At 39.4% G+C, this 12960-nt stretch overlaps 1 protein-coding gene across 4 annotated transcripts in view; it reads left to right on the top strand.

Moving 5' to 3' along the window:
* The window catches only part of RAMP3 (receptor activity modifying protein 3), a 79970-nt gene that overhangs the window by 53445 nt on the left and 13565 nt on the right, over positions 1-12960 (top strand). For 3 of the 4 annotated variants that reach the window (XM_074830224.1, XM_074830232.1, XM_074830215.1), the window contains one exon: positions 6484-6555. The exons of the other annotated variant lie outside the window; for it this stretch is intronic. In XM_074830224.1, coding sequence (XP_074686325.1) covers positions 6484-6555 — 72 coding nt within the window. The remainder of the gene's footprint in view (positions 1-6483; positions 6556-12960) is intronic. 4 annotated transcript variants of the gene reach the window in all.

Consider the following 12960-nt stretch of genomic DNA (forward strand, 5'->3'; position numbering starts at 1 on the left):
GGACCCCTTTGGCTCATTTTTTTCCACATTGTCAGAAAAGTCTCATTCTGTATTTTTGCATGTGATTTTCTCACATGAAAGACAAACAGGGGCTGCTTGGAGCTGAACCTTTGAGTGGCCAGTACATCTGTGATTTTAGATCCAGAATAGTGCTGATTAAAAGGAGTCCCACTCTTCCTCAGCTGTGCCATGTAGGCATGTGTGTGTATTTGTGTTTGGATTTATATCCCAATAGACAGACTAGTATGTTGGTTATGCTTTATCTTGCGCAAAGTCATGCCCAAGAATGTGCTTGCACAAGAAAAGCTCGCTGTAGTTGCCTGCTCTCCAGATTATCTTCTGCAATGTTTTTGAGTAATGTTCTGTATGTGTCTGAAGAGTAATTCTGTTTTTTCCCCAAAGAATTACTGTGGAAGGGAACCAAATTTCCTTATTTAGCCTGCTATAACCCCTCCCAGTTTTGTCAGCCCAGATTTTGTAGAAGAAAATAGTTTGTCAGCTTAGTGTCTCTGAAGGAAGGTTGAAGAAGCCTGCACTTTGTGTGACCTCATGTCAGTGTAATTTATTTACCTTTAAGTGTTTGTTGCAGCACAGAAAAACAGGAACTGCTGTGGTAGATGCTAGCATTTTCTACTTCTTTAATAGGTGGTGTTTCTTTGGGCTTTCCATACAGATACAGCTGCTGCCTTTTTTAAGCACTCAGTAAAATACAGATAATGCTGATATTTCATCCTTTCTACCTGTCTATTTCTTTTATCTCTTCAAATATCAAAACTTACAGTAATTTTGTATTAAAAAATCCTTCTGAAAACTCCTAGAGGTCATGGCAGCCGTTGCAAAACCAGACTGGTACTAATTACCCCCAAGAACCTATTATTTTCCTTCTGTGACTCATGCCTTTCTTTTCAAAAGCAAAGAAAAACAGCTTACAAATCAGTTAGGTGCGAGCAAGTAAAGCAATGGAAAAGAATGTCATATTTGAGCAGTTGTGTTGCCATCATGCTGGTAGCTGACAATAGCAATTTTTCATTGCAGAAATAATAATGTTTGCCATCTATTATTTAAAGATATGGAACAAAAAGAACACTACAGTTTATAAAACATCACTGGATTGCCAGGTGCCAGGCCGTGCTGAAAATCTGTACATTCATGTGCTTTTTTGCAATCAGCCGTTCTAGCCATGAAGTTAATGTGAGTGAAGTTAGTGCAAAGGCACAGCTTTTCTCTGTATGAGGCTATATTATAATACCTCTAAGAGGAACTGCATTTCAGGTGAATCTCCATTACTTTCATATGAAATATATTAGCTTTGTTTTATGTTCTGTAGATAAAGGGTATGTCCTGATGAACGTGAATAAAAGTGTTAGTTTGAATTCAGAGACCAGGATTCCACATCAGGCAAGAATACCCCATTACTGCATAATTGCTTTCTTCCTGATAGATGCAGAGGCTGAAATATGATTACTTAATGCAGTTATAATTTTTCTAATTTACTACATAGGAGAGGGAAGGACATCTTATACAATTCATGGCTGTGAAAATGAACTCCACCTTTGATAATTCCAGGTGGAGGACTGAATAGGCTTATGGATTTGGACACTCATTTCTAGTATATTTTGTCCCTTTAGTGAAAAGTTATGGTAATGCACTCCTAAATCTGTCTGCTGTGGCCACCTTACATGATGCAGAAAGATAGTGAAAAAGATTTATGAACATTGAATATTTAATGAATTATTCTAAGTATGGCTTCTGAATTTTAGTGATGTATTAAGGATACTGGCATTTATGAATTCTGTGAAGACCTGCAGACCATTTTGCTTATAAATGCAAAGCCATCACTTTGTTCTGCAGCATATTGTAGAAATAGCTATGCTACAAGCCTTGTCAGCTTTTGATCTTACGAGATTTCTTGGGGTTTTGTTTTAGACACTGGAAAGTCTTGCTTTTTACAAAGAAAACCTTGCTTTGAAGAGCTTCCTTGAAACCAGTAAACAGGTTGAATGAATAGGATAAGGAGAAATTGGCCAGTCTTTTGAGGGCTGTAGAATTAAATACACGAACTTCAAAGAGCTCAGATTTGGTGAAGTAAAACAATGTTATACCACAACACATTGTAACTGCAGTCTACAAAAGCCTTAACTCAGGGGTACTATTGCTGAGGAATGGGGAGATGATTGGAGCTTGTTCTTCATCAAAGATAACCACTGGAGACTCTGCGTCTGGCATTGAGAAAATGATTAATGACTGTATCACACCAAAATACTGTGCTTTTGCAGCCCATTCTCCATCTCTTCAAGGTTTTTAAGAGCTCAGACCTTCCTGATCTTCAGTTAACAGATAATTTTGCAAATCTTAATGAAAGTTCTTGCCAGTGTGAGAAAAGAGAGGCATCTTCTGAGCCTGATACTAAGAAGAAAAAAAAGATGTTCTCATTATGAATAGCTGAAAACTCTTCAGTTTTTAATATCAGATTTCAGTTTTTCAAGTGCTTTTTCCAACAAGTTTTGGCATCTGTTACATTTATTTGTCATGAGTTTTCATTGTTTTCAAAAAGAGTGAAATCTGTCACTTGCCAAAAGGTCACCAATATAAATATCGATAATTGCTTCCTAGAGTTCTGTAAGAGTTTTCAACACTGGTGAAGTTAAGGTCACCAGAAGATACCAGTTACAATATTTTAGCAAGGGTGCTGTGAGTCAAATTGATGTGTACTGCAGTAGATGCATCAGACTGATGACTGGTAGCTTGCACCCACAAGGTGGAATCAGTATGTCAGTGCTTACTTTACTGAGTCAAACAACAAATAGCTCAAGATATAAGAATATAATAATCCTAATGAGTAAAGACACTTGCAAAAAATAATGTCAGCAATTTAGAGGTGATGTTAGAAAGCACTCTGCTGTCAAATCTCATGACTGTCAACTGATAGGCTGTTTCAACACCTTTTATGCATTCTTTGAATGGCAAGATCAGCAATAGAGAACAATCTTCATGGAGCTTATTATTAAAGATTGTACTTCAAAATAAACAATACATAAGATTTCCATCTCAAGTTACATGGTGGTGAAATAATATGGCATAACTGAGAGACTGGTATCAATTACGCACTACAAATATCACGGACAGTATATTTTTAGAGGCAGTGAAAATGCAAAAGATAAACATGTTATGAAAATGAATACTTAATAAAAGCTTTTGTGGCTCTTCTGTTTTGGTTTGCAAGACAGTTTATACATTCTTGTTTTCTAAATGGATCAACCACGAACATATAATAACGCAGATTAACTCAGCAGAGGCAAAAAACTAGATTTTCTTGCTTCAAGCTACGTGTGGTATTAGTCATGTGGCTAACTGTTGACAGCACAAAGAGGTATGAATTAATACTACCCATTTGTTCTGTATTCAGAGTCTTGTTTCAATTACCAAAGTTTATTATATAATGATACTTAAAAAAAAAGTATTTTACATGGTTAATTGACAAGGCTCTGGCATTTCTATTTGCCCTTGCAAACCAGTATATAATTCAATGTTGGAAAATATATCCAAGACAACAAATGCAGTGTTCTGCATTCTTAAAGATATGAGTCACCTTCTTCAGCCTATTGTATAATTTGTAAAGGGCAGACATATATGTTGCTAGCTGCATTGATAAACTTGATGGCAATGTATGAAATTACTGTGGTACTTATGAAAAATAGTAGGGGTACAGCAGCTTTGTAAAATTAAAGATTTTTTTCTATGATAACTGCTGAATGTGTAAGGAGTGGAAAGAGCAAAGGTTGCCATGACATAGTGCATAGGTGAACAATTAAGAACACCATTCTTTTCAGCTTTCATGAAACTGATGTTTTACATTTCTCTTGGGTATACAGATGTCCTTCACACACTTCAGTGAGTGCTAAAATGTACCATTTCATATTAAGGTGAGTATCAGTTCATAACATAGATGAGTTTTGGGAAGGAAAATGTTGAAATGAACATTCTGGCACCCAGAGCTGGGTTCTGTGTCTGTTTCCATTACGGAGCGTGTGGGACTAGGGGTTATCACTGAGGCCTTGAGTCTGATTTTTATTTGCAGGAAGGTAGCTTAAGAAGCAGAATTATATTAAGATGGTCTATGTTATGTAAAATTTATCACGTTGCACTGTAATCTGTCATGGATTTTTCCATCATATTACTGGGGACTATATAATACCTAATACATATCTAGGCTGACAAGTAGTATACAGGTATAAGGTATTAGAGTTACTACTTATGAAAATACAGGTACAAAAATGTAAGATTGTTTCTGCTTTTGACTATTGCTATGCATGGAAAAAAATAGGCTTTTTACCATCAGTCTGAAAATAAGGCAGTGTTTTCATCATTCAAAGAGGGATTAGATAAAGGCTCAAAAACTAAATCACTACTTAAAAATTAACATACCCCATAATAGCTTTCTTATGGCAAGGGTTTGTAATCTTTCATGGGTGATGTGCCATATTACACTGTTCTTTCTCAAATTAAGGAAGAGCTTAGCAGGACCCAGAAGTTGTGTAAACTCAGCAGAGCCAGAGCTTGAGAATCAGCTGCCTCTCTCAGGTGATGCCCTCAATATGCTGAGTCCCCCTGCTTCTGATCTGCAGACAGTCTTACTGAATGTCAGCCAAAATCTCCTGCCATAGTATATTTTGTACCTGCTTAGGAGGCTGCTGACTTGTCTTTAAGCAACTCCATGGAGTGTTGCAACACTCAAGCCTTCCATAAACAGTTGTGGAGGAGTAGGGCCCTTCGGGTTCACCATTTCCTTCTGTTGTCTGTACAGGATGTCAGAACAGTCTTGGGAAGCCACAAAGCACAAGAAGAAGTTACTTAAGGAGAGGGCATATGTCTTTACTTCTACGAGTAAGAGGGGAAGATGTAAGAAAGGAAAAAATCCACATTGAATGGTATACAGGCTGTACTGTCAAAGTCATGTTAAAGCATAACCATGTACTTGAATAGTAGTTAAGTAGGACTTTTCTATACATGACGCTTCCCCTATCAGATCTTTATGCTATACCTTAAACTATTTTTTAATGTTGTTACTTTTCCTCTGATTCTGTGGTTAATTTTTCATCAGTTTTGGTCTTGCTTGTGAACTGTCCATGGACAGATTGCAATTTTAAAGAATGTTTATGATACAAAACTGCAAAAATCATTTGTTCGTTAACTGGTAGTTGCCGTGATCTGAAATTTAAGATCTGTAATTAGTTTCCTGATTTTTGACTCGCATTATTTGTGTTCTGCTTGGAACAGAAAACAACTGTCACTCTTCTCCCAAAGCAAATGGATTTTGTAGTTACAGGAATTTTATTGGTGTATATAAAACCCATTTTCCATAAATAATCAGAAAAAAATCTACATTCTTGGCATGCTCATAAAAATTAAGTAAAGGAGGGATATGGAAATTATGATGGAAGGTTCAGCGTAGAAGCAGATGAATTGTGTTTCTATTTTATTTCTTTTTCACTCTGTGCACATGCCGCAGTGGGTGTTTCTCAAAGTGTAAGCCTGGTTGACCCGTGATTTCTATTTCACAGCTGGATATCATCAGCTATTTTTTTTTCCTCTGTTTCCACTTTAAGAAATGATGCTGTGGTGTTATAAAAGGCTTGTGCTACTCTGTACTGAGTGGAACCTAGTAACAGCTTCCACTCAGCAGATAATACTTTAATATCCTTTTTAAAATGGAATCTGAAGCAGTTGTTTGTAGATACAAGCTGGAATGAATGAGGAGGGCTTTTCTGTTATTTCTTTCCCTGTGTGTTTTCATCTGCTGGTCAGAAAAATAACTATGTTCACAGGTGCCTGTTTTGAATTGCTGTCTGGAGGCCCAGCTGTGTAGTAGTGATCTGGATTAGAGCCACATTTTCTCTGATTGCCTGTCAGCTTGGTTCATCTAGATGGAAAGAAAAGCCTTGTGCTGCTGAGATGATACAGACAGTGTGCTGCAAACAGCTAGCTCAGAGCAACTCTGGGCTGGGGACTGGCTCTTCCTTCCTGACTGACTCCTCTCCAGGTGTTGGAGGATTGGATTGAAGCTGGGTGAACATTTAATTTTGGAAGCAGTGGTGGAATAATGGTTTTAGCATGGAGGTGGAACATTTTGAGAGAAGTGGTATCAAATAAGCCATTATTCATAGCAGACTTTACAAGGTGAATGAAAAAAAGTGACTGATGTGTTTGGGAGGAAGCAGAGTTGCCTCAACAGATGGCTGATGCTAGTGACTAACCTGAATACCTGCATGCATCAAGTGCATTTGTACTTGGGTTGACCAGGGGGGAAGATTGTGCAAACCAGTGGCGACTCTGATGGTAATACTTTTGAAAAGCAGTTGAGCTTAAGTAGATACAAGGACAGCATATCGGTTGGATATTTCTCCATCACTGAGAGTGGCATATTTGAGTGTAATTCTTGACTAGCTTGCTTTTTTTGTGATGCCTTTTTTTTTTGCTACACAGAACAGGTGTGGGATTTATCTGTCCAATGTACTTGTTGTCCTGGACTCCCTTCCTAGTCAGTGGAAACTTAAGGTAGGTGTCTTAAAAGAGATCTTACATATCATGCCTTACAATTATTCCAGTGTCTCCACTGACTATAAAGGCAGCCTAGTTTCTAAGTTTGCTTTGAAATCTAACCTGACGAGAAATAGTGGGAATGCATCTTCAGATGGTGTTATTAGCTTCTCAGGGCTCTCATCTCCTTCATGCTTGGCCTTTGAAGGAGGATATGAGCTAGAAAATGATAATGATTTTCTTAATGAGACTGAAGGGAGAGGCAAAGCAGATGAGGCAGCAGAGATTGTGCCTCTGTGATTTTCAGCACTGGGATGTATTTACTAGAAATTAAAAGGTGTTCTGATCATTTGGGTCTGAATTATGGAGTACTTCCTGATTCCCTTCACATGTTCTAGTACAAGGATTAAAATTTTAGATGTAAAATTTTAAATACTGATAAATATAGTGACACAAAAACATGTGATGTGTTTCAATGCTTGCTGTAGAAACATGCTGTCTCCTATCATGAGAAGCCCAAGAAGATGAAGGGCTTTCACTAGTTTACCAACTTGACAAAAAGTTTGAAACTCAATCCGTAAGTAAGAAGTTTTATAGTTTACATTTCACTTACAGAAACACAAGCCTGATTTGTTTGACTGTAAGGGGTAAGTATGTAATGATTTGTGCTACTTGTAGTCAACTGATGTCACTTGACAGGTATGCATGTGGTCTGGTAGAGTACATATCTGCAAGGCCAGGGTGTTCCCTAGTATGTTGTCTGGCCAGTTGTATTCTTACCTAGGTGATACTTTAATTGTGCAGCTGGCAGGAATTGTCACACATTAACCCTGTTAATTTCAGAACCCTACCTTATTTTTTTGCCTTTCCTCCATTTTCTGGTTCTTGTACTTTAAATATGAGGTGTCTTGTGGATATTTGTTTTTCGAAAGTTAAAAACAATTTTCTAAAAAAACCCACTCTGATACTACTTTGAAACAGAAGAGAGAATTTATATTAAAGATTTCATGGGTTAACCCTGGTGGGAGGCTAAGCACCGCACATCCACTCACTCACTTCTCCCCCGCCTCCACCACAGTGGGGCAGGGAAGGAGGAAAGGAAGAATAAAAGCAAGAAAACTTGGAGGTTAAGATCAAATAAATAAACTGAATTGTTTAAAAAGTGAAGAATAGGTGGAAAGAGAGAGAAGAATACAAAGCAAAACAAGTTATGCAAAGGCAATCACTCACCACTTCCTGTGGGTAGACAAATGCCCAGATAGTTCCCAAGCAAAAATATGGCTGACCTCCCTAAGCCCCCCTCCTTTCCTTTTTATTGATGAGCATGATGTTACATGGCATGGAATATCTCTTTGGTCAGTTTCGGTCATCTGCCTGGTTGTGTTGCCTCCCAGCCTATTGCACACTGACCAATCTATTCACTGGAGGGGCAGCATGTGAAAAATAGAAGGCCTTGATGCTGTGCAAACACTGTTCAGCAAAAGCTAGAGCATTAGTGTGTTATCAGTACTGTTTTGGTCAAAATTCTAAAATGCAGCACCATATGAGCTTCTATGAAGGAAATTAACTATCCTAGCCAGGCCCAGTACAATCTCCACCCCTTATTCCATACCATTTACATCCTGCTTGGAAACTACCCTATCCAATACATCCCTATCCAATACACCCTTCCCATCCTTTGATTTATACACAGATATCTTCCCTTAGTCTACAGGTCATCCCTGTGAAATGTCCATAACATGTCCACTGAGTTCATTTAGTCCATGACTTGGATTCTCTCTGTTACGGTGGTTGCTCTGAACAGGAAAGGCATGTTGTGCTCAGTTATTGGAAACCAGAGTCAGCTCAGGTTAGGTCACAGCTGCGCTTGTTCAGATTTTGCAAGGCTCTTTCTCTGTTGCTTTAGGCAATTCCTGCTGTAGTGATTCCTAAAATAGACAAATCATGGTTATTTCCCTCCAAGGTTAAATCTCCTTGAGGTACACATTGGCTTTCCCCATCCTTCTGCATTACTCACCAAGTGTACTGGGTCCTTGAGCAAAAGCAATCCCACAAACAGGTTTGCCTTTTCCCAAGGGAGAAGCAAACCATGCTGTCTTTCCCAGCCAGTTCCCCACATGCATTATAGGGACCTTATCTCCTTCTACAATATGCAGGGGTTTTGTTTGTTCAGGGCCAGGTCAGTTACCTGATCCTCTGGTATTAATTAGCCAATTGGCTTCTGCTAAATTTGCATCCCACTGCTTGTATGTCCCAGCACATGTGCCTTTCAGTATGGCCTTTAACAGTCTGTTATATCTTTCAGTCTTTCCAGTGGCTGGTGTGTGATAGGGATTGTGCCCACCATGTTCCTTGGCCCAGGTGCTAATGAGGTCCCATTGTCTTGACTCAGTTGTTTCTGGGGTGCCATGTTGCCACAGAACTTGCTTTTCAGGGTCCAGGATGGGGTTTTGGGCAGTGGTTTGGGTTACAGGGTGTGTTTCCAACCATCCGCTTGTTACTTCTGCCATGGTAAGCAGATGAAGTTTGCCTTGGTGGGTGTGTGGCAGTATGATATTATCAGTCTGCGATGCCTCCCTTACTGATATTGCAGCCACTGTCCTTTACACCAGAGAGGCTTTACTTGCATGGCTCAATTATGGTGCATGTTTCACATTCATGAATAACCTGTGCAATGACTTCAGTGGTTAGGTCCACCCCTCAATCTCAAGCCCACACGTATGTTGCATCTCTCCCTGCGTGTCCGAATGTTACATGGGCCCACTGAGCTATAAATAGTTTGCTCTTATGTTCCCAGCATTGAAGCAACCAGGTAGAAATTTGCTCACCTGCTTGGTGGGTGAAATCTTTTTGCCTGTCTTGGAGCTTGGTCATGGGTATGGACTGGATAGTTTTTGCCTTTTTTTGTGATTTGTAGCTCTTTCCTCTCCTGTCCTGCTGCAGAATAGGCTACCTCTTCTGGTTCCTCCTCTCTCCCCCTCTCAGAAGGAGCTGGTTCTTCTCTTACTAACTGAGTTGACCTCTGCTTCCACTGTTTGTTCATGACTACAGGAGCAACTATTATAGTTGAGGATTAGGTCTCTGGTTTAGTCTCGGTACCCATTTGTGTGGCCTCGGAGCAGGAGGCCTTCTTGCCCCTTTGAGGTTGCTGGACAGAGGCTTGATAGATGTGGGCCAGGCCCCAACACAGCTTTAGAAGTCACTGTGTTAACACAGAAAGTGTTGCCAACCTGGCACCAGACAGCAATACTCCTATGTCCACTAAGGTGTTTGATGAGCACTGGAAATACAGGCCTTAATTCTTGACAGAGTTGTTTGGAAGCTTTATCCAAAGTGCAGATGTTAAAGCTCAGGATTAAAGAACTAGACACAGTGATGTAGCCACTTGGCATTTCACGGGTCTTGGAAAGCAAACGAGAAAGGACAAGATAAACAGCTATATTAAAACATCTTTTTGTAAGCAAAACCTATGTCGTTGTGTAAAGATTCTGGTATTTATATTATTTGCATGTTGGCATTGCAGGTGTGCATGTGAGGATGTGAAATACAGCATTATCTTGAGAATCTATTCAGCTTTTGAAGAAAAAGAACCTAAAGTGGATGCAACTACTCAGCCTTTGAGGAGATGTGAATACTTAGGCTGCTGAAACAGACAGTAGCTTGAGTGCCTTTCTAAAGCAACTCTTGATTTACTCTTTTCTCTGAAGATAGAATTGCATCCCTCACCTTTTGCTTAACAAAAAGTATTGCTCCTGGTGTCATCTCTGTAGCTGCTCTGATTGTAGCACTGCTCACAAGGCCTTTGGAAGCAGACTGGAAAATGTTCATGTTAGAGGTCAAGACTGGTGGATCCTGGTCAGCAGCGATCATGCCCTGGTGGAATTCACAATCATGACGGATATGGGCCAGATGAAGTATAGAGTCAGGACCCTGAATTTTAGGGGAGCAAACTCCGTTGTTTAAGGAATTAGTGGATGGGACGCCCTAGGAAACTGCCCTCAGGGATAAAGGAGCACAACAGAGCTGGCAGCTCTTTAAGGACATTTTTCTTAGAGTGCAAGAGCTCTCGATTCCAACATGTAAGAAATCAGGCAAGAAAGGCAGGAGACCAGCATGGCTGATTAAGGACCTCCTGGACAAACGAAAGTGTGAGAAGGAAATGTACAGTGGAACCAGGGATGTATATTCTGGGAAGAATATAGGGATGCTGCCCAGATATGTAGGGATATGATCAGGAAAGCTAAGGTATAGCTGAAGCTGAATTTGGCAAGGAATGTGAAGAATAATAAGGATTGCAGGTATGTTGGCAAGAAATGGAAGATTAAAAGATAAATAAGACAGGAAAACAGATGACAACTGACATAGATCTGGTTTGTTTTTTTAATTTTTAGGGGGACAGTAGTCATCACTGGAAGCAGTCTTTTATCCCCATACAAGCTAGAAGGTCATATAGATGATGTGAACAAAAAACCTGCTTTCCAGCAGCAGTCCCTTCAGCTCTCTGAAGGAGGTTTGGTTTGCTGGCAGAAGACCTTTTCTTTTAGGTCTTGCCAAGCAGAAATCTCCCATGAAAAGTATTCAGTGGTTGGAGACTGTTAAATGTTAATTGAGAGAAGAGGCTTCTGTAGCAATTCTGTTCCCTGCCACTTGTTCTATGTATTGGCTGTTCCCTTTCATTAGAGATGTGTCTAACAAATTGCAGCATGTGATCCCTCAAATAAAATTAACAATTCTATGTAATGTCCTTGCTGCTAAACTGAAAATTTATTGCTTGCATGCACTGAAGATATTTTCTACTGATAAAATTTTCCAATTCTAGAGACAGCAAAATACAGCTAGAACATTCTTTGTTTTTGAGCGAGCTGTCCTTACGAAATATTTATTTTCCTCAAAAACCTTGTTATGTCACACAGGTTTGGAAGTACTTAGTGCTTTTACAAAATCTAGTGTTCAGACTCATTCCGCTTCAAAACAATAATGTGAATTAATTAGGCTGAATTTTGGGGGAAGTGTGTTTTTTGTCTATTTGTTTTCCTTAAAGAACAATCACTGCTGAACATTGTTGAATTGTTCAGTATAATGTCCTTGTATCAAGGTAATCCTCACCTGTCCTCACTTAGGATGTTTAATGCAAATAAATTCTCTGAGCCACTGAGCTGTCTTGTGCTTTTGACAATTTTTGCTTTCAACAGTCTGTTAAGTTGTATTTTTTTTTCTCTACTGACGTTCGCAAGCAAATACCTGTTTGTGCATCGGAAGTACACAGCCATCTGTTACAGCATTTCAGCTGGGAGGTAAAGACCAATGCTGAGCAGGAAATAAATGACAAATGTAAGAGTTTTATGATTGGAGTGGTGGTATTTGAGGGTGCAGTGTCACAGCCAATTTGTAAACTTGACCCAACTGAGGTTTTCTACACACAGATAGTGCTTCGTGTAATCAGAATACTCCAGGAAGGAAAACAACTATTTTGAACTCAGAAGAACTCAAATTTTAGCCTTCATGGACATTGTTCAGGGTCCTTTAGTTCCGTTATCTTCGACTCTGCTTACTTGAAGACATCAAGTCCCCTTTCCTTTGGTTGTTAGATTCATTTATATTCAGCTTTGTTTTTCTTGAAAGAAGCTGGAGGGGCTATAGAAATCTTGGAACAACGAAGCTCAGTAATCTTGTACAAATGTTGCTATGGCATTCCTTAGACCTCCAGTGATACTGCTTTGAATATAAATGGGATAGGACTTGATCAGCAAGGGCACTTACCATTTGTCTAGATGATGTGGGTCTTGCTATTCTTTGTTTCCAAGTAGTGCGGAAACGCTACTCACTTTGCAAAAGCATAAAAATATGTTTACTAATAAGGTGTGATGTTCGCTATTGGCTACCATTCTGCAAATGAGATCCTCATTCTTCAAATGAGAGCAAACAAGTTTGCATTCATATAAATTATTGGTTTTGGAGTTGAGTAGGGACATGTGCTTTGAGTTGCAGTAGTCTTGCGGTGGACATGTCCACACAAAAGCTCCTGCACCAGCTGCAGTGTAATGTCAGCTCAACTGCCTTCCTTTAAAACCAGGTAGATTGGGAATGATGCCAGTCCAGTCCAGGAGAATGGGGCTGAGCAAAGCTGTCTTGCAAAAATGAGATACCTGAGCTTGTTCTCAGGTGCATGTAGGTAAGTCTAAACTGTTTCTCATATTCAGGGTGGCTTCCTGAAAGTTACAGTGGTATAATTGTATACCACTGTGCACTGTGTTGGTTTAGTGGTTTACTGATCTACAGATTGAAAAAAGCATCTTTTTATTTGGGACCCATTTACCATAGGAATAAAGGTTATGGACTAATATTGTATAATTATAATTACAGGGAAAGTTGCTGTGTTAGAGTTACCTAAGTTCTTTCCAGGGAATGATTAGTGAGAAATTA

This window comes from Strix aluco, chromosome 1 (genome assembly GCF_031877795.1).
Source record: "Strix aluco isolate bStrAlu1 chromosome 1, bStrAlu1.hap1, whole genome shotgun sequence".
In the NCBI taxonomy this organism is placed as follows: Eukaryota; Metazoa; Chordata; class Aves; order Strigiformes; family Strigidae; genus Strix; species Strix aluco.